This window comes from Diaporthe amygdali (genome assembly GCF_026229845.1).
Source record: "Diaporthe amygdali strain CAA958 chromosome Unknown NODE_18_length_871485_cov_64_394520, whole genome shotgun sequence".
Lineage (NCBI taxonomy): Eukaryota > Fungi > Ascomycota > Sordariomycetes > Diaporthales > Diaporthaceae > Diaporthe > Diaporthe amygdali.
In genome coordinates this window covers 317,048-342,990 of record NW_026517038.1, presented here as the reverse complement: position 1 = coordinate 342,990, position 25,943 = coordinate 317,048, and the positions used below count along the sequence as shown (strand labels likewise).

The window sequence follows — 25,943 nt, the reverse complement described above, 5'->3', positions numbered from 1 at the left end:
AACAGATAAGTAGATAGGCAATCAATCGATCCGTCCGTGGCCCTCAGGACATGTCGACATCCTCGGTCTTAGGCTTTCCAGGGCCCTTGTTGTCGGTCCAAAGCCCCGTAGCGGCCTCAGCCTCCTTCTGCGTGTACGGCTCCTCCTTCAACTGCTTGACCCTGTAGATAAGGCGTCAACACATGCAAATGAATGATCATGGCGACGGTATATGAGAACTCACCTTCGCTTATGAGGCTTGCCACGCTTATGAGCCACGAGGGCCGACTCGGCCTCGTACCACTTGGCGCATTCCACGCAGTAGTGCTTGCCTAGGGCGGGCAGATCCTCGACAAGCTTGGTGTCTTTGTACTGCTTGAGGTGCTTGGGTGACAGCAGGTCGGCCTTGATCTGGTCGATGTCCCTGATGCAGGGCCGTTAGTGTCAGGCTCATTCGCTCAGTGGCGGTTTGGTGAAGAGGTTACTCACCTTCTGTATCGCCGAGTCTTTGTCAGCGTCCGCTTGTTTTCGACACCCATTTCGACTGATTGGAAGATTTGAAGTGGGGTTTGAAAGTTATGTTTGGATATGTGGCGGGTATGGATTATTTGATGGTCGTCGTGAGCGTGGCGTTTTCACATGCGATTTGACTGTACGGTATGTGAAAGTTTTGATGAGAGTGAGTTGAAAATTCCCCGAGGCTACCTAGTGGTTTTGTGCCTAAAATGACAGGGTGGTGAAAACAAGCACAGACTACACATCTCAGACTGGCCTAGAATAAAACAGCTATATTGCTATCCGAGTCTTACACTCCTACCAAGTTCAAATTGAATTAACAATATAACGTTATGATTGTAGGTAACAAGGCTACCAGGTAGTATTGCCTACCAAGTGATTGTGCTTTGGAGGATACAAAACTAGTTTGCTGGCTACTCAATAGCAGGGGTCTTACATGGGAGGGCTGTGTGGTGAAAGGATTCCGCATAATTTTTACCAGACAGCCAGGTCGGTCGCACCAAGGAGCAAGACCCCTGATGGCGACGCGAGGGTTCGTGCTATGTATCAGAGATGAAGTTCCGATGGCTCTTCGCGCGTGCAGGGCCACAACCGAGTCGGCTTTGGGCCGAAAAACGAGGTCGTCGTGAACCGGCGGCTTAACGCCTTTCTTTGCCGAAGCGGATTCTCGTAGACCGAGGTGTCGCGGCCCCCGTGGCAATCGCCAGACCCACACGAGCTTCCCAAAAAAGCGCGCTCCTCCACAGGGCTCTCCAGGTTCTGGGGCATCGGATGGGCCACTGCAACCTTGGAAATTCACCCCTCCAGCCCTCCAGCCTGTCTAGGCTGGTCTGCAGGCCGTTGAAAATTTTCAGGACTTAATTTTGCCGCACTGCCGCGTTACAGATTGGGGGACCGCGACTATTTTGTCCCGATATGCCTGTCTGGCCGGCGTTATGTTTACGGGATTGCATTGCGTACTTGGTCAGCGTCGCCGCGAAATCGAGATCAAGGGCACTGCTCACCAGATGCCTGCTAGACTACTTTTGAGGTCAGCATGAGGGCATCCCCAGTTTTCGGGATGCGGCTGGGAGCTTTGACCAGTGAACGGGGCCTGATTCAGCAGCCGAGGGTGGTACGTAGCCACAGTGGCAGGATGGTAAGCTCAGTGCGGCTGGTGGGCGGCCGGGTGAAAGGGCTGGCCCCACGGAGGCACCGGTAGCGCAGTCAACAATAGCCCCGACGCCGAGACCGTGTCGCTGTGAGGCATTTGCAGAGCAGAGGTGGCTGGCATGGCTTCAATGCAACCAAGACATTGATTGGCCTGTCATTGTCGGTTGAACTTGTCCTATTGCTCTAATGATATGAGAAGGTTATCCCAATGCCATAGAGCAGGTGTCTCCAGGAAGGTTTCAAAGGGAGATTGCCCTACAAGAGAACATCGCAATAGTGATTAATTCATGAGAAGGTTATCTAATGCCGACAACAAGTGTCTTCAGGAAGATTACTGCAAGGGAGATTGTCCTACGAGAGATTATTCCATGAGAGGTTATCCCACGACAGTTTATCCCATGGCAGGTTATCCCATGAGAGGTTATCCCACGACAGTTTATCCCATGGCAGGTTATCCCATAAGAGGTTATCCCAATGGAGATGATCCCATTAGAGATATCTAATTAGAGACTATCCCACTCTTCAAGCCACAGTCTCTGTACCGATCTTCGGTAATAAGGACAATCACAAGCATGACACAGTCCCACGCATGTGCGTGCTCTTGGACGGGTGGATGCACCAACTGGCTGGGGAAAGTGACCCTGGTGACCCGACAGGTCGGAGCATAGCCTACTGTCTACTGTATGCCTCTTGGCAGTAACTTATTGTTAAACACCCATCTTCAACGGTCGTGGCGGATCTGGAGGTTGCACAGTTCCGGTCGAAAATACGTTTCCTCTCCGAGCGGCAGCCCGGCTGAACACCGGCTGACCGGCGGCATCCCTGTGACGTTTTGTCGACACAATCTTTGGGATCCTTGCCTCCGAGCATTTGAAAATCAAACGCGCGTGATTGGCTGGCCCGGCTATGTCCAAGAGGTAAAACTGGGGGAGACGAACCTCGGTGGGGCTCGAGGTGAGGTGGCAGGGGTGCCAGCTTGGGTGCGTTGCTCTAGCGCCCAGTGCCAGTGCCAGTGGCTCTGCCCTCTGCGGCCGAGGGCGAGGAGAGAGAGCCACGGGCCACGGGCCACGGGGGGAGTTTCCAAGGTTGCTATCTAAAACCTCGTTGCTCCTCTCACACTTTTCACTCGCATTCCTTCCTTCCACGTTTTCCCTCCTCCACAATCACGATCAATTCTTCTTCCTCCCTCCAAGAACCAGGTGGTAGTTCAATGCCTCCTTTTCAATACTGAGAGCTCCATTCCTGTGACCTCTCTCCTCTCCACTCAGATCGTTGATTCCACGCGCACACCTCCCCTCAGCCAAAGGGACCCTCCTCCATAATGTTGGCCTCTCGTCAGGTTTTGGGCCACGTCGCCCGGAGCCGTGCCGCCGTCGGCTCTCTGGGCCTTCGACGATGCATGGCCACCGTCACAGACTCTCCTCTTGACCGCAAGGTGCGTTGTCTACTCTATCTGCCGAGCTGAGCTTCGCATCCGCACCGCCCGTGTTTGTGTTCCGAGCTGCCGCTGACGTCAAGCTTCTTGCATGTGAACAGGTCAAGCAGAACAACTGGGAAGAGGGCAACTTCATCAACTACAAGAAGATGTCTGAGAACCTTGCCATTGTTCGCAGCAGGCTCAACCGACCCCTCACATACGCCGAGAAGATTCTGTACTCGCACTTGGACGACCCAGAAGGCCAAGACATCGAGCGTGGCAACTCTTACCTCAAGCTGAGGCCAGACCGTGTTGCTTGCCAGGATGCCACCGCGCAAATGGCCATTCTCCAGTTCATGTCCGCCGGTATGCCCTCGGTGGCAAACCCCTCCACCGTCCACTGTGACCACTTGATTGAGGCCCAGATTGGTGGTGAGAAGGATTTGGATCGCGCCGTCAGCATCAACGAGGAGGTCTACAACTTCCTGTCCACTGCCTGTGCCAAGTACAACATTGGTTTCTGGAAGCCCGGCTCTGGTATCATCCACCAGATCCTGCTCGAGAACTACGCTTTCCCCGGTGGTCTCCTCATCGGCACTGACTCTCACACCCCCAACGCTGGTGGTCTCGGCATGTGCGCTATCGGTGTTGGTGGTGCCGACGCCGTCGACGTTATGGCCAACCTGCCCTGGGAGCTGAAGGCACCCAAGATCATCGGTGTCAAGCTGACTGGTACTTTGTCTGGCTGGACTTCGCCAAAGGGTGAGTTATGCCCTCGCCGCCGCCGAGTGAAGTGCTATACTAACTTTTACTAGACATCATCCTCAAGGTCGCTGGTATCCTCACTGTCAAGGGTGGTACCGGTGCGATTGTGGAGTACTTCGGACCTGGTGTCGACAGCGTTTCTGCCACTGGCATGGCTACAATTTGCAACATGGGTTTGTTCTCCCAGCATGTATCGCCTCAGGCTCCGTAGCAGGTGACTAACGCATAGTAGGTGCTGAGATCGGTGCGACGACTTCAGTCTTCCCCTTCAACGACCGCATGTACGACTACCTCGCAGCCACCAAGCGCAAGGATATTGGTGACTTCTCCCGCGTCTATGCTAAGGAGCTGCGTGAGGATGAGGGCGCCGAGTACGACCAGCTGATCGAGATCAACCTGTCCGAGCTCGAGCCTCACATCAACGGTCCCTTCACCCCCGATCTGGCCACCCCTATCTCCAAGTTCAGCGAGGCTGTCAAGGCCAACAACTGGCCCGAGGAGCTCAAGGTCGGTCTGATCGGATCCTGCACCAACTCCTCGTACGAAGACATGTCCCGCGCTGCCTCCATTGCTGAGGATGCCATGGCCCACGGTCTGAAGGCCAAGTCTGCTTTCTTCGTTACCCCTGGCTCCGAGCAGATTCGTGCCACTATTGCTCGCGACGGTCAACTGAAGACCTTTGAGGAATACGGCGGTGTTGTCCTGGCCAACGCTTGCGGTCCTTGCATTGGTCAATGGGACCGCCGTGATGTCAAGAAGGGCGATGCCAACTCGATCATCTCCTCCTACAACCGTAACTTCACAGGCCGAAACGATGGTAATCCTGCCACTCACTCTTTCGTTACGTCTCCCGACCTGGTCGTCGCTCTGACTGTTGCTGGATCGCTGTCCTTCAACCCTCTGACCGACAAGCTCAAGGACAAGGATGGCAAGGAGTTCAGCCTGAAGGCTCCCTCCGGTGACGGCCTCCCAACGAGGGGATACGACCCGGGTATGGACACCTACCAGGCCCCTCCCGCCGACCGCTCTACCGTCCAGGTCCAAGTTTCTCCTTCCTCAGATCGTCTCCAGGTCCTCCAGCCCTTCAATGCATGGGACGGAAAGGACTACATTGATAGCCCTATCCTGATCAAGACCCAGGGCAAGACCACCACCGACCACATCTCTATGGCTGGCCCCTGGTTGAAGTACCGTGGCCACTTGGACAACATCTCCAACAACATGCTGATTGGTGCCATGAACGCGGCCAACGGCGAGGCCAACAAGATTCAGAACATCACAAACGGCTCATGGGATGCCGTGCCAGCTGTTGCTCGTGACTACAAAGCCAAGGGTATCAAGTGGGTTGTCATCGGTGACTGGAACTACGGTGAGGGTTCTTCCCGTGAGCATGCTGCTCTGGAGCCCCGCCACCTTGGTGGAGTCGCCATCATTACCCGATCCTTTGCCCGTATTCACGAGACCAACCTGAAGAAGCAAGGCATGCTGCCGCTGACCTTCTCCAACCCTGAGGACTACGACAAGATTCCCACAGATGCTAAGGTTAGTTTTCAGATTGCAAGCATGGATGAAATCTCACATACTAATCCGATTTCTACAGGTCGACCTCAAGTGCACTGAGCTCGAAGTTGGCAAGCCTATGACCATGGTCGTCAAGCCCAAGGACGGCAAGCCATTTGAGGTCAAGCTGTCGCACACCTTCAACGCCGGCCAGATCGAGTGGTTCAAGAACGGCAGTGCTCTGAACACCATGGCCAAGGCCAACAAATAAATATGAACACCTTCATACCGGTGCTCGAACACCTGACTGTGTTAAGATATAAGATGAGAAGCACGACCATCATGGTCCAAAGAAGGACGAAGATGGGGCGTGGGGAGGACAAGAGACGATGAAGACGAAACTTTAAATACCATACTGGCTTGTTTTCGGCGGAGGGGTTCTCGGGTTATGGAGCTCATCGGTTTGGAACTTTACATCACTGACAGGCAAAGTCGCATTTTCTTTTGGTTGTACAAATGAAATCATTTTAAATGTTCAAAATCAATGCCCAGTGTCAAAGCGTATTCGTGACATGAGAGCAGCAGTCTGAAAAAGGCATGACAAGACGATGTTGCGGTTAAAAGCATTTCTCCACAAAATGCTGGAGCGTGGTTAATGTGATAGTTAATTACCAGGGTAGCGAGATAAGAGATAGACACCCTTGCTGGCGCCTTGTATCTATTTGCGACACCACGAAGGCATGCGATCTTACTGTCCCGATGCCCAAGTCGTGTCACTAATTTCTGTGCCAGCAACATCATCGGTGATTTTCGAGCGGAATACCGTTCGCAAAATGACCACGAACTGGGTCTCTCAGCTCAAGAAAGTTTAGGACTCGGACTCCACTGGACTATAACGTCGGCAAACCCGGGACACGTGCGCATCCCACCTTCTCTCTCTTCCTCAAGCAGCCTCTTGCAACACAATTGCCCGCGAAATTGCTGCGATGTCGACACCAACACTTCAGTCATTCAGCGCCGGACGCGCAAAATCATACGTATACAAGCTACCTCTCTTCACGAGGCTTGTCGTGTTCATCATCGTGGCCACGTGGGTCGGGGGTGTGGTGCTGGGGTCGAGATGGGACATCCAGGCGTGGGGGGCGCTGGTGCCGGATGAAGTCAGCTTGACCAGCTGTGAGTGCTGTCGCCCATGATATCCCTTGACACGGGGGGCAATTGGTCAATGGAGGCGACCGGAAGTGTGCGGATGCGGTGTCAGAGCTGATGGTTGTTCACAGTATACCGGACTAACACCTACCCCCTGATACACCTCAACTTCCTGCACATGATCATGAACGTCTTCGCTTTAACACCTCTTCTGGAGCGATTTGAGAGCGAATATGGGACACTGACAAGCTTGGCGCTGTTCTTTGGACGTGAGCATCACCTGATTCTTCTCGCGCCCCCAACTCTTTCTGGCTCTTCTCTGGAAGCAAGCTGACCATAAGCCGAAACGCCAGCCTTCTCAACCCTCCCAGCGGCTCTCTACATCCTCGTCGAAAAGGCCATCCTCCACTCGAACAACGCCGTCATGGGCGCGAGCGTGTGGTTCTTCCTGCTGCTGGGCGCGGAGGCAATGCGAACATACCGGACGAACCCGCACTTCACGATCGCGACATACAACATCCCGACGTGGACGACGCCGCTGGTACTGGTGGTGATAATCGCGGCGCTGGTGCCGAGCACGAGCCTGCTAGGCCACGTGGCCGGGCTCGCCGTCGGCTACGTGTGCGGACTGGGCTACCTCAAGTTCCTGTCGCCGCCGGAGAAGGCGCTGCGGTGGATCGAGGCACGGCTCAAGCTGTTGCAGAGGCTGCCACGCTATGTGAGCGTGGACCAGAAGACGTACGGACGCTTCGGGGTGCTACCGAGCGCAGGTTCTAGTAATGGGGCTTCGCAGGGCGTGCCGTTGGGCGTTGTTGGTGGTGGTGGGCAGAGGTTGGGTCCTTAGGTGGCAAAGCCGGGTCGCTTGGATTACCTTTTGGGACAGGGCTATTTTCATCACTGGAAAAGTGCATGTTACGGTGGTCAAAGAAGGGGCTTGCTGGCGTTCATGGTCGGGCAGATATTACGGTCTGGGCGGAGTCCTTTACTTTGGTAGCTCACGGAGCCATTTAATAATTTAGCTAGTTGAAATCGGAGAGCTGAACAGGTCAATTGGCCAGGACAAATCTCATTTCACAGCCATGATTCGTGGTAGCTTCGGTCAGAAGTGATTGCCATTTGTATGGCTCCTTCGCAGGCAGAGCGTGGAATGCATATAACGGGGATGTTATGCAATTTATAGCTTCAAGCCAGGTAAGCTCCTGGAAGCTCCGTCATCAACAACACCCCAACTGTAGAATAATAGCAGAATCGGGTATTGCTACATCACAACTCGGGTTTTGGGGAGCAAAGTTGTGTCCGGACTCCATGGATCCTTGTATCTGAAGAGTGATTCTGCTGGGTATCTCATCGGCTGGCAGGCGTCTGAAGGGACACCTGCTGCCAGCACCTCTCCTTTCCACACCCCGAGCTCCCCCTGAACGCCAACCGCAGCAAGGGCTCTAGAAGATGTCGCGGCTCCTATGTAGGTCGCACCCAGATCGCCCTCTGACTGTCCTTATCAGGATTCTCGACAAGCACTGCATCATGGCTGACCTCTTCTGCTTAAGCTGGCGCCCTGCGCCTCCGTCGCGACCCGCGCCTTCTGAAGCTGCCGCCCTACATCTCCCTGCTGTGCATCGTCGTCGGCGTCGCATGGCTGCTGATGCTACCGCAGAACGACTACTCGCGGCGAACCTACATCTCCGAGAACGCCCTGCTGCCGGGCCAGGTGCACACGTATTTTGGCGGCAGCGACCAGAACGTCTTCCGGGCGTACAAGCATGAGGTGGACGGGCTCGTGGGGCGAAGCAACGTTGAGGTCAATGACGGGCTGGAGGGCATCTTCAAGGCGGTAGGGCTCAAGGTCGGCCGACAGGACTTCACATACTCGAGCTCCGGCAACACATACGCCGGCGAGAACATCTACGCCATCCTGCAGGCGCCGCGGGGCGACGCTACCGAGGCCATCGTGCTGGTCGCCGCATGGAGGAACGTCAAGGACGAGCACAATAAGCGGGGCGTCGCGCTCCTCCTGACGCTGGCGCGCTACTTCCGGCGGTGGTCGCTGTGGTCCAAGGACATTATCTTCGTGGTGCCACCGGACAGCCTGGCGGGCCCGCAGGCCTGGGTTGATGCTTACCACGACGCGCACGACACGCGGCACATCGACCCGCTGCCGATGAAGTCCGGGGCGCTGCAGGGCGCCATCGCCCTCGACTACACGCAGGAGCACCGCTTCCAGTCGGTTCACATCGTGTACGACGGCATCAACGGGCAGCTGCCCAACCTGGACCTCATCAACAGCGTCGTCAACATTGCGGGTGGGCAGATGGGCATCGGCGTGTCGATACAGGAGATGTGGTCGCACAGCGACTCGTACGACGACAGGCTGCGCACCATGCTGCGCGGTATGATGAAGCAAGGCCTAGGAATGGCGTCCGGCCCGCACAGCAGCTTCATCCCCTACCACGTCGACGCCGTCACCATCCGCCCATACGGGGAGGGTTGGCAGGACGAGATGGCCATGGGCCGCGTCGTCGAGGGCACCTTCCGCTCCCTCAACAACCTACTCGAGCACCTGCACCAAAGCTTCTTCTTTTACCTACTCATGCACAAAGACCGCTTCGTCAGCATCGGCACGTACCTACCGAGTGCGATGCTGGTCGCGGCGAACTTTACGATCATATCGATTGCGCTGTGGGTCAAGAGTGGACAGGCTGGGGAGCCCGAAAAGCCAGCAGAGACGGGGAAAGAGAAGGGTGCGACCGATGAAAAGGGGCCGGCCGATGCTATTTTGACACCGGCCACAGAGCGGGATCTTTTCCTGCCTTTGGTTCTTGTCACTGGGTGCCAATTCCTCGGGGTTGTGCCGTTCTACATCTTCAACAACCTGCCAGAGGGCGTAAGTCTCACCCCGTCGTATGTAATACATTGGAAAACAGACAAAACTAACAACTCGCAGATGCACACCCCCATCTTCATCCTCTTCGCAATCCTCAACGTCGCCCTTCCACACCTTGCCTCCCACGTACTGACAACCAACTTCCGCCCGACGCTGCAGCAGTATTCTCTAATGCAATCCTTCTCCCTGCTCCTCCTGGGCATGTTTCTCTCATCCCTGGCGACACTGAACTTCTCCCTCGCACTGATGGTCGGCCTGCTGTCGACGCCGCTGTCGTTCGTGCGGCCGTGGCCCGCACTCCCCGCCGCGAGGTGGGCGTCAACGCTGTTGCTCAACCTGCTGGCGCCCATGGCCGTGCTGGCGCTATGGAGCGTGTACTGGTCTGGGTGGGGCAACCTGGGCGAGGTGCTGCGCGAGGCGGCGTTCGGGTGGCGCGTCTGGGGCATGTACACCAGTGTCGTCGTCTGGGGCGTGTGGTGGCCCGCCTGGCTTGTTGGCGCCATCGCAGTGCTAGGGCGGCCGGGGGCGGAAGCGAAGACGACGAGGGCTGTAGGCCAATGATCTCTTTGCTATTACCATCTGTACGGGTGTTGAAAGCCTTCTTTTGCAAAGATACCATAGATAGATCTTGAATTTACATGTTGCTTACGGTCTAACTAGTGCATAAACGTTTCTCATCGACCATATGTCAATGATCTCGTCCACAGGAGTCTAGAATTCTAGTGAAATGGATTAGACTGCTTGTGGGCACCTCCTTGTAGCAATATCACACTACAGACGGGGATTACTTGGGCGGAGTTCAATTCCTGGGCCTCCTATGTTTTTCTTCTCTGGCTTCCTTTTTGTTATAGGCATTTGCTTTGGATTCAACCCCTCCTAATCTTTCGATAGTGCAAGAAATCTGCCAAAGCCCCCCGGCCTTGGCTTGGTGGGAAGCAGACTGACTTGTTTCGTTTGTTATCAGGCTTGACTTATTAAATTGTCACTGGGAGTCTGGTGTAGCGGTAGCATGGGTGTCTCTGCACACCGAAGAGTGGTCCTATCGGACGGCACAAGTACCACAAGTGCCTGTAGGATGCCATGGGCTGGGTTCGATTCCCGGGGGCTCTCATTTTGTTTCTTTTCTTCTTTTATGCAGCAGCTTGGGGCATGGGTTTGGGGAGGGGGTTTTGATCCACGCCTTACATAGGATCAAGCGATCAAGACATCAACATCCGACGCGCTTGACCAGGTAGGAGACTGCATGCGCGTATGCGGACAGGAGAAGTTCAAGTTTCTTCTTCTTACCACCTGGTTATAGAACTATTTGCAAGGACGCAGGATAAATCTTGATGCCTGACTTCCTCGCAGTCCACTTGCTGATGAGGTTCAACACGTAGACATCTTCCCAACTGCATCAGAGCATCCCGAAGTACAATGCAAAGCCAATGGACATGATTTCGTACTTTTCTTACACCCGGAGTATTTTTCTTCGTTCAAAGCTTCAGGTAATGCCTCTGATAAATTTTCGGGATACAAAAGTCGAATCATCATCCCCAACTCCAAGACATGCAGAGTGCGGCAGCCCACCTAGGTATCATCACCTCATGCCATCCCGGTAACACGGCGACCTCCTGTCCATGGCCCCTTCATTTACTCACTGCCAATCACTCTGTGTTCAGAACGACCAGAGGCAAAGCAGCCTATCGTAGAAACTCGTCGAAACACATGCAATCTTCTTTCCCTCCCCTTCGCCGAAGAACTCCCGCCCGTCAACCCACGTGTAGTCGCTCCCATAGTTCATACTCTTGTGCTCTGTAAAACGCTTGACGACTTCGATACGGTCGACCGTGTCGATTGTTCCCTGGAGGCGGACAACCCTCGCACCGGCGTGCATGCACGACACCAGGAGTGTCACCGTCCAGCAGTCCCCCGGGTACGCACTAAGTTCCTCGATGACCTTGAGCCGCCACACGCCGCCGCCGAGGTTCTCCCTCTGCAGCAGCTTGTTTCTCCGATAGTCGTCTGCCCTGTAGGGGGGAATGATGCCCCATACCGAAAGGTGGTCGCTGTAGCTGCCTGTTAGGACGACATAGTACCCGTCGGAGATGTTGAGGCGTAGTGGTAGGATGGCCGTCACACCTGCGTCGTGACGGAGGCCTTTCCTGTTGGGGGTCGAGACGAAGGTCTCGTCGGTATCGGAGTCTAAGGCCGTGGCAGATTCGGGGTCATGGCTCAGGTGCGCACCGGAATCGGACCCGGAGCTTGAAGCCGTGACGTCTTTGACGTCCGGGAATGTGCTGTGTGAGTCGAGCAGAAGCTTGGAGTCGTCGCCCCCGGAGAACACTGTAGAGAGCGTCTCTCCTGAGCTTGTCTTTTGGTGTGATACTGGTGAAAAGGCGACGCACCAGGCTTCCGCTTCATGCTTGAGTACAGTGCGGAGCCTTTCGAGCTTCATGTGGTCTTTGTGGATACGGGCGAGGATCACTTGGCCTGTGGATGTGGTGACGGCCATGAGGCCTGGGATTTCTGGGTGCCAGGTGAAGTAGGTGAATAGGTCGTCCTTGGATAGTTCCGGTATACTGAGAACACTCAAGGTCTGGATGTAGTTTTCTGCCGAGCCTTCAGTCGATGCTGACGGTTCGATAGTTAATCTGAAAATGGATATGGTCCCCGTGCTGGAGACTGCTGCGCAAATGTCGCCTCGGTCTGCCTGTGGCGCAAAGTGAAGGTCAAAGACTGCAGAAGGCTGGGATATTGTCTGCTTTATGTGCCTATAAAAAGAATTAGAATGGCACCTGAAGGGTTGACCAGAATCATCTGAGAGATACATACGCCTGTCCATCCTTGAGCTCGAACACGATGATGCTCCCTGACCTGCTCTGGGATTTCTTTGCCTCGACCTCCACCTCGGGCTCGTCCTGGTCCTCGGACTTGACAGTTTCCCTTTCTTCTGCCTCATTCTTCTCAAGATTGTATGTACCAACCAGGAAATGTGAGGGATAACGAGGACAAAACTCGACGCAGCTGGGTGGGAGGTCAAGCGTCAGCGACTGGAAGGACTTGATCTCCTCGCCTTCGTCGCCCATTTTACCAGCAGCCTGCTAGGACAGGACGCCAGGTCAGCTTCAACAGATTTTGATCGTGAATTTAAAATCAAAAACAAATCTCTGCAGACTGTGTTGCCTGCTTGCGATGATTGAGCAATGTTGCTCAGATTGAAGAAAAATGCTGGGTATTTGGTCCGTTATGTGCAAGGGTTGCAGGGGGTTCTCGATGTTGACTTTACAGGGCAGCTTGCAACCCTGGCTCAGTGACATCCTGCGTCCAGGTTGAACGCGCCTGTCGTTTCGAGTGTTGTTGCTGTCTTTCAATTGTCGTGTTTGTCTTGTCGTTTCATTTGATCGATTAAAAGTAAATCACCAGTGTTAGTGTCCTAGGCTGCGCCGGCACGATGGACTCAGATTCCGATTTCTACGGTAAGCCGCTTCACACCATCTCATCCGACACAGCCGGAGCCAACTCACTAACACGCGTGCGAAGGGGACGAGGAGGAGGTAGCCATGCTAGAGTCCAGAGCACAAGAGTTCGATGTACAGGCCTACTGGCGCCATAGCGAACAGACTAGCACGGTGCACCCAGGCTACAAAAAGGAATCTTCCTCATCGTCGTCCTCACCGGCCAAGGCGCCTGCGCTGCACAACCCCTACGAGGGCCAGGTCTCAGCCAAGCAGCTGAACGAGACTATTGCCGCCTTCCTGGCGCGCCTACCACCCGCCACGACGGATGTCACGCCCGAGATCCCATGGATCTACGTAGCAAACCCCTTCATCCCGCGCGAGGGCGGCGCGGGCACCGAGGAGGCCCCCGCAGAGTCGGGCGCGCAGCTGCACACCTTCATCGAGGGGGGAGGCGAGCGGCTGGGGCTGTTCGGGGACTTCCTGCGGACGGTGCAGGAGAAGAAGGGCGGCCGTGCCAGCACGGCGATGAGCAGGCAGATCACGACGGAGCGGGAGGGGTGCGTCAACGATGTTCTGATGCTGGCGAGACTTATGAAGGTTAGGACAGGCAAGGTAGGTCATTCGTCCATCTCAAGTTGCCCCTAGGTCCTCCTCTCGCTCGTGCTGCGAATGCTGACGTTAGGAACGGCAGTGGATGCTCTTCGTCGAGCCCGCTTTCGTCAACGACGTCTGGGAGAGGGTGGCCCAGGCCACGGTCAAGAACGAGCTGGGGATCGCGGCCAAGGTGGCGCCGCGCGAGGAGCGCGGCTCGGTCAAGGAACGCCTGGTGTGCATATACACGTACGACTTCCGCGACAAGGACGACATCGCGCGCGTGCTGCACCGCCTGCGGCAGTTGGAGCTCGTGCGCGACCGGGCGGCTGGCAAGCCCATTTACTATAAGGCTGGTGCGTGTTGCTCTTTGATCCGCTTTCGCAAGTGGAAATTTGCGATAAGCCATCGCTGACCGGTACACAGATGCATTCACATACCTGGGAATAGGCTACGGCAATCCTTGGGGGATGAGGGCGTCGCTGTACAACTCGAGGGACATCTTTGCGTATCTTAAGGAGAAAGACGGCAAGGCGTCGAAGAGGGCAGTGAGCAAAAACGATGAAAATGAGGATGAGGATGGGTGGGCATTTTGATCTTGCCGGCGACCTTTAAGATCTGTGTGTTACGTCTCTCAAGCGAGCTGGGATTCCAAGTTGTATGATACCCTTGCTGCACATGTTGCCTGATGTCGCTGGTAGACAAGATTGATGTCCAGCTCTTTTCGGACAAGCGGAGTAAACTGAAGCATTTCGCAAATTTCATTGTTGTTGCGCCAGAACAAAACTATATCTCATGTCTCCAAAGAGGAGTGGGTATACGTTACGCATAATACATGCCGCGTGAAAACATCTACAGTCCTCAGACCGATCGATAGCCGCCGAACCACCGACCTCTAGAACCTCGCGGACGCCTCTCATCTCTAGACTCTCTCCTGTATATGTGAAAAGGAATATATCGTCCGAGAACCCCGATATTTGATCGATTAATCCTCCTCTTCAAACACCTGAACCTTCTCCGCATATTGTGATATGTTACTCACGACGTAGTTGTTTATCGTGTTTCCCCTCCCGGCAGCCACCCTCAATATCAGCTCGTTGAGCGTCGACCTGCCGAGAATATCGACGTGGTCCGCAGTGTTCGGCCCGCCCCGCGGATTGAACCTTTCCGGCTCATGGGGCATCTCGACGACCGTGACTTTGACTCCAGCAGGGTTGTACCGCTTCATATGCCAGCCCTTGTTACACATGAAACCGGAGCTTAAGAGGTTCACCGTACCATCGCCCTCACCCATAATGACGCCGTGGTCGACCACTCCATGTATAAGCCCCGTATCGATCGTGATGTTGAGGTTTGATGTCGCCTCTGGGGTTCGGTAGTAGTAGGCACGCTCGGTCGGCTTTCCGACACCATAGAAGCAGTAGACCTTCAAGCTGGGGGCAAGTGGCAGGCGCGTCTCCAGCGGATTGATCCATTTTCTGTTGTCGTGCTCGTTCTCCTCGACCTCTTTTGTCGTGCGGGCGACACCGTGGGAATAACTGCCACGGATTTGATCCTGGTACCAATCCTCAGTTGAGTTCATGAGATATCGCATCGTCCCGTCAACCGTCATATTCTTCTCAGGGACAGTCCAGTTGACACCCTGGCGAAAGTTGAGGAAGGACCCGAACGAGTTCTCCTGGCCTGGCAGATCGTCCGGGGCCCCTGACAGATTGCCCCAGACAGCGTCACCTCCGATTGGGAGCATTGATGAGATGCCAGGCATTGCGCGGAACATTTCCGCTCTTTCCTCCCTGCTCAGGAATTTCTCTAGGCCGTAGACGGCAAAAGCGTTCTCCAGCATTTGCAGTCAGTATTTTTGTGTTGGGAGGCAGGGATTCTCTGGGTTCTGGCTCACAAGTTGGGCTGTATCCTTCATTTCTCCGGAGAGAACAGCCGGAATATCCTTCACTGCCCCTAGCATGCAGCCGCTGACATTAATCCAGGCCTCGACGTGCTCCTCGACCCAGGAGTCACCGCCACGCCCGCCGTGCTCGGACGCCACCCAGTGGAAGAAATAGAAGAGGACCTGGCTGCCCATGCTGTGCGACACGAGTACCACCTTGCGATTCATGCCGAGCTTTGCGGCCTCGACGTAGAGCTTCAGGCGCGTGAAGTACTGGTCCCTAACCTCGAGATTCTGATACGACAGCCGCCAGTCGTAGGCTGCCGTGAAGGAGTTGGTGGGGTCATAACCCAGCGACGCGAGGTTCTCGTATATCTTGCTCCATATCCAGTAGCCCGTGATGAAGAAGTCGGTCGCGTCAAAGCCCTGGGCGGCACGCAGCTTGATGTTTGGCGGGTCCAGGCCGGTCTTCTTGTCCAGCATGATGTGCTTCTTCCAGACCTCCTTCTCCATCACCAGAGCCCTCATCATAGTCCAGGACCCCCACAGGCGTTTCCGGAAGTAGGGGCGAGAGGCATTAGCAGTCCCCCACGACTCGAGACCAGTCGAGATGACGCCAGGAATCATGATCATAGGGTGGTGGGCCTCGAGGCCCTCTGACCGCACCTTCATGCCGACAGAAAAGGCATCGTAAGAATCCACCAGGTCGCGCTCTCCTTTCTGTTGGGTTGAGATAAAATTGGGTCAGGTATAAGGCCTTTTCATAGATGCTATATTGTCTATCTTGGGTGCAGAACTTACCACCAGATCGCGCACATCCTTGACCAGGCCGGCGGGCAGGACATCCAGCAGGCTGTCGACGCTCAGCTCGCCAATCTCGGGGAAGTCGATCAGGTCGTTGCTCTTGGCAAAGAAGCCGGCGGCGATCAGGCCAAACAGACTGCCGAGCAGGAAGATGGCACCGGTCCTCCTCTTGCGCGTCTTTTGGCTGTGGTGGACGACCTTGACCTTGTCGCCGGGCCGGATGGGGCTGTCGTCGCGCTCAGGCGTGACGGATATGGGGGTCTCGGGTGGAGTGCCGTCCCCTTTGAGAGCGACTCGGCGGCGCAGCTCCGAGGCCATGGCATGCAGGCAGGGCGGCTGGCTGGCAGGCTGGGAGGCGTCGAGTGCGGTCGCCTTGGACGTGCGCTGGCTGTGCTGTGCTATGTGCTGTGCGGCAGAGGGGCTGCGGGTCCACTGGCTGCCAGTGAGCTCTGCGCTCGCTGCTGGCGGGTCGATGTTGTTGATATGTCGATAATGTCTTGGAGCTAGTGTCAGCCCTGTCTCGGGAGTCTCTGCAAGAGGGAGAGGGAGCCAAGGCGAGGGTATATATGAATGGCTTTCCTTCCCGCGTCCCTATGGTCTGCGCGAGGTTTAATTTTGGCCGAGATCGACGTCATGGGTGCTGTGCGGCAGCGGCGTCGGGGGCCAGCGTCGGGGCCGGGTAGCTCCCCTCCAGGCCCAGGAATCTGGCTGGCTGGCTGGCTGGTAGCCTGGTAGTCAGCCATTCCCATCTGGCCATGCACCCCATGGAAACATCCAACCGCAGGCGCCTTCCAAGGGTTGGCTCTGGGCGAGCAGGGGGTGGCCCCTCCATCTGGGCGTGCTGGCTCGCTGGGTACTGTGTAGAGACACTCCGACCCCCTAACCCCTTATCCCTGCCATGTCTCATCTGGTGCCCGTTGACTGACACTTTTGCTGTATACAGCCAAAAGCAGCTATGGCAGTTCCGTCTAAGCATGTGAAAGCTCACACATCAGCTGGGAGCTGGCTGATGGCTGTCATTGGGTATGAGTCGACTGACTGACGGTTGAAATTTTCCCTCTCTTTTCCCTTTTTTTGACAGCCCTCTCACTGTCCTTAATATCTTTCCGAGAGTTCAAGACCCATGAGTAGGAATATACCGTCTCCGCATCTGGCGAGTCCCTAGCGTAACGGTTTCCCAAGTTGGCTGCGCCTAGACGGTGCAAACGGAGTCGGGAAAAGCTGCATACGGCCACTTCTCACCACGCTGACATTCCTCTTCCACTTCGAGCCCGCCCGCCCTCTCAGAGCAGCCTCACTGGCTTGACTCTCACCTGCCCACTCATCCCACTCACTTACTCTTGTTCGCATTTCGCACAATGATCCTTTGGAGGCACGTCTTTGTGCTGCGCTCATGATTTCGCTCTTCTCCTTTTACTTATTGTCGTCTCTTGTAATTGTTCTCGTCCCCGCGGTTAGAAACCTCTCAAAGTCCAAGATGAGTCTCCCGGCCGAGCTCGAGTACATCCAGTACGCCCACCGTCTCGAGGCTCAGTATCTTCCCTCCATACGCGCCTTGATCTCAAAAGACTTGAGCGAGCCCTACAGCATCTATGTCTACCGGTATTTTCTGTACCAATGGGGTCACCTGTGCTTCATGGTAAGACATGCCTCTCTCACTCTTACCCTGCCAGGACATGCCACCACACCTCCGCCCCCAACGTGGACACACCAGTGCTTACCCGCGACTAGGCGCTCAATCCCGTGGACTCCTCTCTCATAGGGGTGATAGTCTGCAAGCTGGAAACCCACTCGTCGCACTCACCGCCCACGCGCCGGGGCTACATAGCCATGCTTGCGGTGTCCTCGAACTTCCGCGGCCAGGGCGTGGCTACTGCGCTGGTGAAGAAGGCCATCGACGCCATGGCAGAACGCAACGCCGACGAGGTTGTGCTTGAGACCGAGGAGACCAACATTCCCGCCATGCGCCTGTACGAGCGGCTGGGATTCCTACGGTCCAAGAAGCTGCACCGGTATTATCTCAACGGGAACAGCGCGTACCGGCTCGTGCTGTTGCTCAAGAGCGTCGATCCGGACTCGGCGACCGACTTTGCGCTGGACGAGAGCGAGAGGCAGGGATAGGGTCCTGCTGGCTCCCAGGGCTTGGATGGTAATGGGTCTGGGTCAGGCGAAGACGCGGGGGTTTCTATGTCCACCACGCCGCTCAGCTTGCACACGATGTCGAAGGCATCCAGGGGAGACGGCCATCGGACCCCCGAAACCGTATAGGCGTGCCTGGAACAGCTCTATTGAGGTCTTGGCCTCACATGGTTGCAAATAACGACCTCGACGATGGACTCAACGGGAGCAAACTGGCTGTCACCTAAACAGCATTGCGACCGAACCAATGGCGTCAAGGGCTGACCATGGCCAAGGCCTGCGCAAAGAACACAGCACCGTCCCTTCGTGGGGAGGAAGCTACGATCGAGGTTGAGGCGGAGGACAGACGAAGGCTTGACCGGAGGTAGTTCGGAGGTCCAGCGATAGTTCCTCACAGCTCGGCGTTTGGGTACCGCACGGCATATCTTAGTTATGGAAGCATCAGAGTGCATTCAGGCGGCGAACTGGTTTGCGGGACTACTTAATCATTTCAATACAAGATATTCTTCTATCATGGTTAAGCTTTGCCGCCGTGCTTGTCGAGCATGGAGTCTGTCGTCTGTCGGTCTTGGCTGACTGCAACGGGGGTGGCTGACAGAAGTGAAGGGGCTCTTCGGGTCAACCGTGCTGCAGCCGTGCTGATGGATGGTCCAATGTTGCACTCGCATTCTCTCTAGATGTGTTGTGGTGTGTGTCTGGAAGAGACGGCATAATAAAGACTCGCAGCACCTATCCCCTCTTGAGGGATAGTCTGTTTCGGAATGTCATGAGGGCCAGCCGTCGAGATGGCTTCCAAGTGGCCAGCACACGAGATCAGCCAGATCAACGAGGGAGCGGGAGAGCTTGGCCACACATACTCAAAACGGCTGCCAAACCGGGATGCGTCGCGGCGGGGTCCGTATGCGACGACTCCTTTCCCCACATTTGGCCCTGCTCACGGGTGGGTTTAGACTGACTGCACTGGACTGCACTGACTGACTGACTGCACAATTGCAGTGGCTGCACCGCACTGCACTTTGTAGGTGGGGGGGGGGGGGGCTGGCAGTCTGGGCGGCATTGGCGGTCCCATGCGCTGCACCTGCAGGTGCGGCCAAGTAAATTGAATCTCCAACTCGTTCGTATCTTGAATCTATTTGTCTGTCCCGTCTGTGTGCACGCACCCGACCTCGGGACACTTCCCACACCCAAAGAACACAAACAACCCCAAGCCAACCCGCCTGGGCAGTCTTGAGCACGGAACTAACCCGCCTTTTTTTTTGGTTCTACTACTACTAACAACATCACACCAGTCCGTCCTCGTGCGACACGGCTGCTTCGTGATGATAGTGCGCAAGCTTGCGGTTTCCAACCTTCAACATGGCGGGCATTGAAGTGTCCGTGGAGACAGAAGAGCAGTTCTGGGACGGTCAGTCTCCCACCATTTCCCACTCGCCCGCGCGGACCTTTGGTCGCGACACCCAGATATGGACGTCGGTGCTGATTACTCGAGAATCCAGAGCTCCAAGAGATCGTGTCGGTAGCACAATGCGACTCGTATGAGACCATCGACGACTCCCTCCGCTCCTGGCTCTACCTCGTCTCGACATGCCGGGACAACTTCCTACACAGCGAGGACGATGTCGCCAGCTGCTCCCAGATGCTCATCGATAGCCCCATATTCTGTGGGCACCAGGACTATGTCCGGACCCAGATCATGTACAGCCTGCTGCAAGAGGACGATCCGACCACCCTCAACGTCATCGCGAACTTCCTGCTTCTGGACGGCCGGTCCGACGAGACCACCTTCAAGTCCATGATAGACGAGGGCTGTTTCCCAAAGCTGGTGGAGCTGATAAAGAGCCGCAGGGATGATGACCGGAGGCTACACCGACTGCTACTGGAGCTGATGTATGAGATGGGACGCATCGAGCGCCTGCGGGTCGACGACCTGCTGTGCGTCGACGACGACTTCGTCATCTACATGTTCCAGCTGATCGAGGGCCTCTCGGACGATGTGAATGACCCATACCACTACCCGATCATACGAGTCTTGTTGGTGATGAACGAGCAGTACATGGTTGCCTCTACTACAGCCGCCGTCGATGCTTCCTCGCCAGCAGTCCCTATCACGAACCGGGTCATCAAAATACTCAGCATCCACGGCCCCAGCTTCAGGACCTTCGGAGAGAACATAATACTCCTGCTGAACAGGGAGACGGAGACGTCGCTGCAGCTTCTGATACTGAAGCTGCTCTACTTGCTGTTCACCACCAAGGGCACCTACGAGTACTTCTACACCAACGACCTGCGCGTCCTCCTGGACGTCATAATCCGCAACCTCCTGGACCTTCCCGACGAGTCCATGTCACTGCGGCACACGTACCTCCGCGTGCTGTACCCCCTCCTGGCGCACACCCAGCTGAGCCACCCGCCGCACTACAAGCGCGAGGAAATCCTCAAGGTGCTGTCTATCCTGAGCGGCGAGGGCAACATCCACTTCGCGCCCGCGGACGAGACGACCCTGCGCCTGGTGGACCGCGTGTCCAAGGTCAAGTGGCTAAGTGAGAGCCCCGAGGGCGAGGTCGCCCGCAAGTTCCTGGGCATCAGCCTGTCGGGCGCCCAAACGCAGAGCAACGTCAGCGTCGTCGACGTCGCGGCCGTCATGGAGAAGCCGGGCGTCAAGACACCCAGCCGCCGCGCCGCCGGCGACGCCAAGGCCGCGGAGCTGAAGGAGGAGCTGGCGGGGGCCGCGCCGCCGGGGACACACGACGGGGCACCCGCACCTGCGCCGCCGAAGCCGAAGAAGGTCCTACCTGCGGTGCCCAGGCACAGGCACGGAAAGCCTACCACGCCCATCCTGCCCGAGGTGCTGGTCAATGGCGGAGGGAACAACAGCGCTGGCGGCAACAACGGCAATGGCGCGCCGCCCACGAAGAAGCTGCCGCCCAAGACGCCGCCTCCCCGTAGGACGAGATTGAGGGCCGCCGAGACGTGCAGCGAGGCGCCCCCAGCGCCCCCGGCGGCACCATCCGCACAGGCATCGTGATACTGAGCGGGTCTCCTCTTCAGGTGGTTTGGCAGTCCTCGGGGTGAGAGACGTCTCGTGTCAGATGGACAGAGCGCCCGCGAAGGGCGTAATATTACATGCTATTCGACTCTTTTTTCCCTTTTAATATCATGGCATAGCATCACGGAAACGGCGCATAGCTTCGGAAGGGCTGGTTGTCTTTTTCCTTTTTTGTTTCCCGTGCCGACGAGGCATCATGGACAGGGTTGGTGGGGAGTTGGGATTGGAGGTGCGGACTCGGGGGGCAAGGAACACTCTTAGGGTAATTAGGAATAGGACAGAGGAATATATGCAAGAGCATCGACATTGGGCACATGTGTGTTGGTTGTATTGATGTGATGATCGGGTTTCTTTCAACCCCCCTTTACTGTGCTTGGTAGCACCTGACATCAGGGACCCTAAGGATCTCAGAGCATAGCAGTGATGCCTGAAGATATGGGGCAAGGGACCGATGAGGTGTGCGTATTTAGATATGAGCGTTAAATCCGTGACATGGTGTGGTTTGTACTGCTCCAGCAGCAGCTTCTGCTGGATTAAACCCCCTTCCAGACCTGATCAACACCATCCACTTAGAGAATCAGCCCTCCATTGAATTGACTTATCACGGATTACCCTCCTCCACGACCACCTGTATGAACCTTGAAAATACGCTGGACCTAGTATATTTCCCCCACATATTCTCACTCCCACTTGATCAAAGACACACTGCAAACAGGTCGGACACGAGTGACAATAGCAATTCTTTGAATTCATACAGTCTCAAGCACAGGCCATAATCAAACAAGCTACTCGTATTCGCAGATAAGGAACAAAGGGGAAGGAGATCAGGGAGACCTGAAAGCGCAACGGGTATTTAGACAACTCCAGAATAGAAACCCAACCCCGCTGCCTCTTTATCCTCGTGTATTCCGTGCCTTCCCATGCCATGCTATACCAAACACCATTCCTTCACGCGCTTTTTTTCTAGTTTGCCGATGCTTTGGGGTACTCGCCGGGGATGTGAAGGTTTGAGATAGTCGGCACGGTGATCTGGCTGCTCAGCGTGGCGTCACTCTCAGTCCTCTCGCTCGGGGCCGGCCTGCTCAGGTATCCTGCCGTGTTGTTCGTGTGCTCCGCCGGCATCGGTGCAACTGTCGTGTGTGGGAGCTGTTTCAAGTTCAAGTAATGATGGTCTTGGGCCAAAACGGCCTTGTCATTGTTCAACGTGCCATCCATATAAACACCTGTGTTGATGACACCACCACTCCGGTCGTTGAGCTCTTGAGGCTCGTTCCTGCTAGCAACTACTGGGATTGCAGCAGCCTCGACCGGCCCTCCTCCCAGCCACTCGGCTTCGTGACTGCTCTTCCTTCGCATCCTCAAAGTCTCGGTCCTGTTATCCTCGTTCTGTGCCTGTCTGGCGATGATTGTGGCTGGGTGTTGGTCATAGAGGCCGGATCTATCCTGTGTGTGAACCGACTCGCTCGTGTAGGGGTTGATGCCATCCTCTTGTGCCTCCTGGCTTGCCTCGGCAGCACGCGCGTGGGATTGCTCGATCGGAGCTTGAACGGTACTACCATATCCGTATCCCGGGTCGTTCGGCGGCGCTGTCGTGGATGGGTAGTGCTGTTCAAAGCTGCTTCCGGGAAGGGCCCCTGCCGCAGCTACGATATCGCTGTCATTCCTAGGTTGATGTTGTTGTCTGTCGTTGAAGCCCTGCGAGCTTGAGCTAGAGGGCGACAGAGGAGCCTGTAAGCCTCGTTGTGCGGTGACCTGGAGATCTGACGGAAAGCGCCCACCTGGAGATGGACGTCTCGGTACGTCTTGCTGATATCCTGAGCCGGGTTGACCAAGGGCCGCTGCGGAGTTGTGCGCCGAATACGGCTCGTCGTCATCCTCGTCAACAACCCCATCACTAGACACTGATCGTCGCGATGACGATCGGCTGAAGCTTCTTGAGTGGCCACGGACGAATTCGGACCGTTCCTGGGGTGTCTTCTCGGTGAGGGCTTTGATGTCTTCATACCAAGCCATCATGGTGTCGAAGCTTTCGGCGCGGAAGACCCACGAGTGTCCTCTATGAACGCCGCCGGTCTGTCGGCCTTTGAGAATGAACTTCGGCGAGCTTCCACCGACCTGCGAGCGAGATCCCAATTTTTGTTCCGGCAGATAGAGGGACATGACAGGAGACTGAGTCTTGTCCGCAGATTTGAACTCATGAAGATGAGTTGGAGAGAGCACATACCTAGATGTAGAAAGTCAGTTGATACGCATTGACACCCAAGCGAGGATTGTACTTGCCACCCAGCACTATAGCTTTTTAAGTACTTGGTCTTTCTTTCTAACAGACCGGCTCTGATCTCCTGACAAGCATAGTGGTCTTTCCCAGGATAGTGAATGTGCTGGGAGGACCGAATAGGAATGTTTGGGTCCACGAATTGGTCGTCCCTTTTCACAAAGCTGGCCCATTCGTGGTCCTTGGGCATCGCGATGGGTCCAACGCGAAGTTCCTCGATAGCGGTCCAGGCAGCCTCGGCTAATCCAAACTGTTAGCGAAACCCGACGAGGTTGATAAATTTGGGGAGGAAAGGCTGAAGAGGGCGAGAGTCTAGGATTCGAAAGACGAGGCGCGGATTCCTTACATTCTCGCTTCATGATGCCCGCGTAAGCATTGTAAGATTTCTGAATTTCTCCAACGACAATAGACTCGAGCTCGCGGCCAGAATTCTCCAGATTCAAGTATGCCTGCGTTGTCTTAGCATATAATGTGGGGCTGCATTTCGGTCATTCTCACCTGGTGCAAGTAATTCTCCTCGTCCAGCTGCCTCTCGAGCTGTCTATCCACAGCCAGGCGGAGCAGGTATGGATCCTCCTTGCCAGTCGTCAAGGAGGAGTCAAGGTCGCTTTTGCCGAGAACTTCTTGGAGGGTGCTGACGACGCGGGCCGTTGTGTCCATTTCCTTTTCCACGGAGTTCTTGAAGTCACCCGACAGACCTTTGATTTCCTTGATTTTGAGTTGCAAATCGCTCCTCAGGCCTGTCAGAGCCAAGATGACGTCCTCCTCGATTTCGCGAGCTTTGTTGGCTTCGATGATGGCTTGTGAGTTGTAGTTGCGCAGAACCTGCACCGCATCGTCGAGTCCACCAGAAGACAGGAAGCCTGGCGGCATGTGAACGTTGTTCAGGACGTTCGCGAGCTTCACCAGCGATTTGGACTTTGTCTCGTAATGGGTCTGGATCTCCTTGAAGTAGGTGATCAGGTCTTTGAGGACCTTGCGCCATTCTGTGGAGAGCTGGACTCAGCTGGATGGTTCGGCATCGCTGGGAGACTGGAGTACTTACCCTGGAAGCGGTTCGCCAGTGCTTCAGTGGGATTGCCGGTGGTGGGCACGGGGCAGTGAAAGGCGCTATGCAGCTCGTCCTCGTCCGGGTTGCTCTGCAGGGCTAGGCTCCTGACACTGCCGGCCTTCATGCTCCGGCGACTGCCAGAGCGCCTCATGCTGCTAGCCCTGCGCAGCGAAGACCTCTTCTTGAGGGTGTTGTTCCGCGACAGCTGGACGCTGCTGTGGCCATCCAGGCCGCCCAGGGCACTGCCGGTGGTGGAGCCGGAGAAGGAGTTGGAGCGATGTATGCTGCCCGCCATGTTGTCGGTGCGACGGGGGACGGGACCGTTGATGATGGAGCTTCCACGCTGGCTAGCATCCCATTCTTCAGTGAACTTGGCGGCGCCGCCGAATCTCGTGGGTGCGGGCGCGATGAGATGGTCGATATTGGCGTGGTGATGCGAGTTGGCGAGGGTGTTGGAGAGGGTCTGGTCGTTGTCCTGGTGGCCGGGAAGTTGCGGATGGTGGCTGTACGACGTCGTGGGATAGGGATCGGCGTGGTTTTGGGTCGATGACGAAGGGCGATCCAGAGAAGGGCCGTGGGTAGCAGCAGGTACGGGCTGGTGGTAGTAAGTATTGGTAGAGTAGTCGTAGCCTATGATTGTCCCATTTGCAGCAGAGGCAGAGGCCGAGGCCGAGGATGGGAGAGCAGGACCACTGGCATGCGGGGGATTGGCGGCCATGGTGTGAGCGAGAGCGTGGGCGTGAGTGAGTGCGTCCGAGGACTTGTTCAGCACGAAACAGATGATGCTTGTTGACGTAGCTTGCTAGCTGCTGGCCGGCCGTTTCTGGTACGCTGAGCGCCAACGCCGCTGCGTCAGCCGCTTTGGTCAGTGCCAATCAACCGTTTAGGTTCTAGCACGTCACACAGGCGATGTTTAATCTATGATTTGGATTGTGGACCCTTCGCGGGATGAATCCGAGTAGATGGCAATTGGGTTTGGAAGCAGGTCTGGCGGTTGTCTCGGCCAGGAGGAAGGGGTATCGCTGCTAAGAACCAGTTGCAGCAGCTGAGGGTAGCTGAAGGTTTGATTTCCGGAAGGACGAAGGTAGGGTAGGTCGACTGAATGAAAGCGGCGAGAGGCAGAGGAGGAATTGGATTTGGATTTGGATTTGGATTTGGATTTGGAATAGATTATCAATTCCCTACATTGGGCAGTGACGCAAAGACACAAGGCACAAGGCATGGACGGTAGATATGGAGGTACGTACATTCATTCATACATATACATACATACCCAGACAGACAAATAAATGGCCTACATGGCAGCATGGTCAGAGTCAGAGTCAGAGTCAGATGCTGATGGCGCAACAGCAA

The 25,943-nt window shown here is 55.8% G+C and overlaps 10 protein-coding genes across 10 annotated transcripts; 6 read left to right on the top strand and 4 right to left on the bottom strand.

Moving 5' to 3' along the window:
• Positions 1–43: 43 nt before the first annotated feature.
• On the bottom strand, positions 44–518 carry J7T55_004054 (uncharacterized protein; the record flags this gene model as incomplete). Its single annotated transcript, XM_053144727.1, has 3 exons — positions 44–161; positions 224–403; positions 469–518. 3 exons carry the CDS (start codon positions 516–518, stop codon positions 44–46), a joined length of 348 nt encoding a protein of 115 aa, XP_052992555.1.
• A 2,450-nt stretch (positions 519–2,968) lies between these two features.
• J7T55_004053 (aconitate hydratase) lies at positions 2,969–5,600 on the top strand (the record flags this gene model as incomplete). Its single annotated transcript, XM_053144726.1, has 5 exons — positions 2,969–3,082; positions 3,184–3,826; positions 3,880–4,002; positions 4,062–5,371; positions 5,430–5,600. 5 exons carry the CDS (start codon positions 2,969–2,971, stop codon positions 5,598–5,600), a joined length of 2,361 nt encoding a protein of 786 aa, XP_052992554.1.
• A 715-nt stretch (positions 5,601–6,315) lies between these two features.
• Positions 6,316–7,322, top strand: J7T55_004052 (rhomboid protein 2; the record flags this gene model as incomplete). Its single annotated transcript, XM_053144724.1, has 3 exons — positions 6,316–6,505; positions 6,610–6,747; positions 6,832–7,322. The coding sequence occupies 3 exons, from the start codon at positions 6,316–6,318 to the stop codon at positions 7,320–7,322; spliced, it is 819 nt and encodes a 272-aa protein (XP_052992553.1).
• Positions 7,323–7,924: 602 nt separating this feature from the next.
• On the top strand, positions 7,925–9,920 carry J7T55_004051 (uncharacterized protein; the record flags this gene model as incomplete). Its single annotated transcript, XM_053144723.1, has 3 exons — positions 7,925–7,940; positions 8,026–9,359; positions 9,420–9,920. 3 exons carry the CDS (start codon positions 7,925–7,927, stop codon positions 9,918–9,920), a joined length of 1,851 nt encoding a protein of 616 aa, XP_052992552.1.
• Positions 9,921–11,016: 1,096 nt separating this feature from the next.
• Positions 11,017–12,427, bottom strand: J7T55_004050 (uncharacterized protein; the record flags this gene model as incomplete). Its single annotated transcript, XM_053144722.1, has 2 exons — positions 11,017–12,112; positions 12,174–12,427. The coding sequence occupies 2 exons, from the start codon at positions 12,425–12,427 to the stop codon at positions 11,017–11,019; spliced, it is 1,350 nt and encodes a 449-aa protein (XP_052992551.1).
• A 365-nt stretch (positions 12,428–12,792) lies between these two features.
• J7T55_004049 (uncharacterized protein) lies at positions 12,793–13,986 on the top strand (the record flags this gene model as incomplete). Its single annotated transcript, XM_053144721.1, has 4 exons — positions 12,793–12,817; positions 12,882–13,411; positions 13,491–13,746; positions 13,817–13,986. 4 exons carry the CDS (start codon positions 12,793–12,795, stop codon positions 13,984–13,986), a joined length of 981 nt encoding a protein of 326 aa, XP_052992550.1.
• Positions 13,987–14,375: 389 nt separating this feature from the next.
• J7T55_004048 (diacylglycerol acyltransferase) lies at positions 14,376–17,099 on the bottom strand (the record flags this gene model as incomplete). The annotated part of the gene is made up of 4 exons (XM_053144720.1): positions 14,376–15,224; positions 15,288–15,995; positions 16,077–16,575; positions 17,068–17,099. 4 exons carry the CDS (start codon positions 17,097–17,099, stop codon positions 14,376–14,378), a joined length of 2,088 nt encoding a protein of 695 aa, XP_052992549.1.
• A 457-nt stretch (positions 17,100–17,556) lies between these two features.
• On the top strand, positions 17,557–18,200 carry J7T55_004047 (n-terminal acetyltransferase c complex catalytic subunit mak3; the record flags this gene model as incomplete). Its single annotated transcript, XM_053144719.1, has 2 exons — positions 17,557–17,718; positions 17,811–18,200. 2 exons carry the CDS (start codon positions 17,557–17,559, stop codon positions 18,198–18,200), a joined length of 552 nt encoding a protein of 183 aa, XP_052992548.1.
• Positions 18,201–19,003: 803 nt separating this feature from the next.
• Positions 19,004–21,243, top strand: J7T55_004046 (ldb17 protein; the record flags this gene model as incomplete). The annotated part of the gene is made up of 4 exons (XM_053144718.1): positions 19,004–19,158; positions 19,215–19,236; positions 19,545–19,623; positions 19,715–21,243. 4 exons carry the CDS (start codon positions 19,004–19,006, stop codon positions 21,241–21,243), a joined length of 1,785 nt encoding a protein of 594 aa, XP_052992547.1.
• Positions 21,244–22,227: 984 nt separating this feature from the next.
• Positions 22,228–25,308, bottom strand: J7T55_004045 (uncharacterized protein; the record flags this gene model as incomplete). Its single annotated transcript, XM_053144717.1, has 5 exons — positions 22,228–23,488; positions 23,572–23,779; positions 23,886–23,988; positions 24,038–24,525; positions 24,585–25,308. 5 exons carry the CDS (start codon positions 25,306–25,308, stop codon positions 22,228–22,230), a joined length of 2,784 nt encoding a protein of 927 aa, XP_052992546.1.
• Between the last annotated feature and the right edge of the window lie 635 nt (positions 25,309–25,943).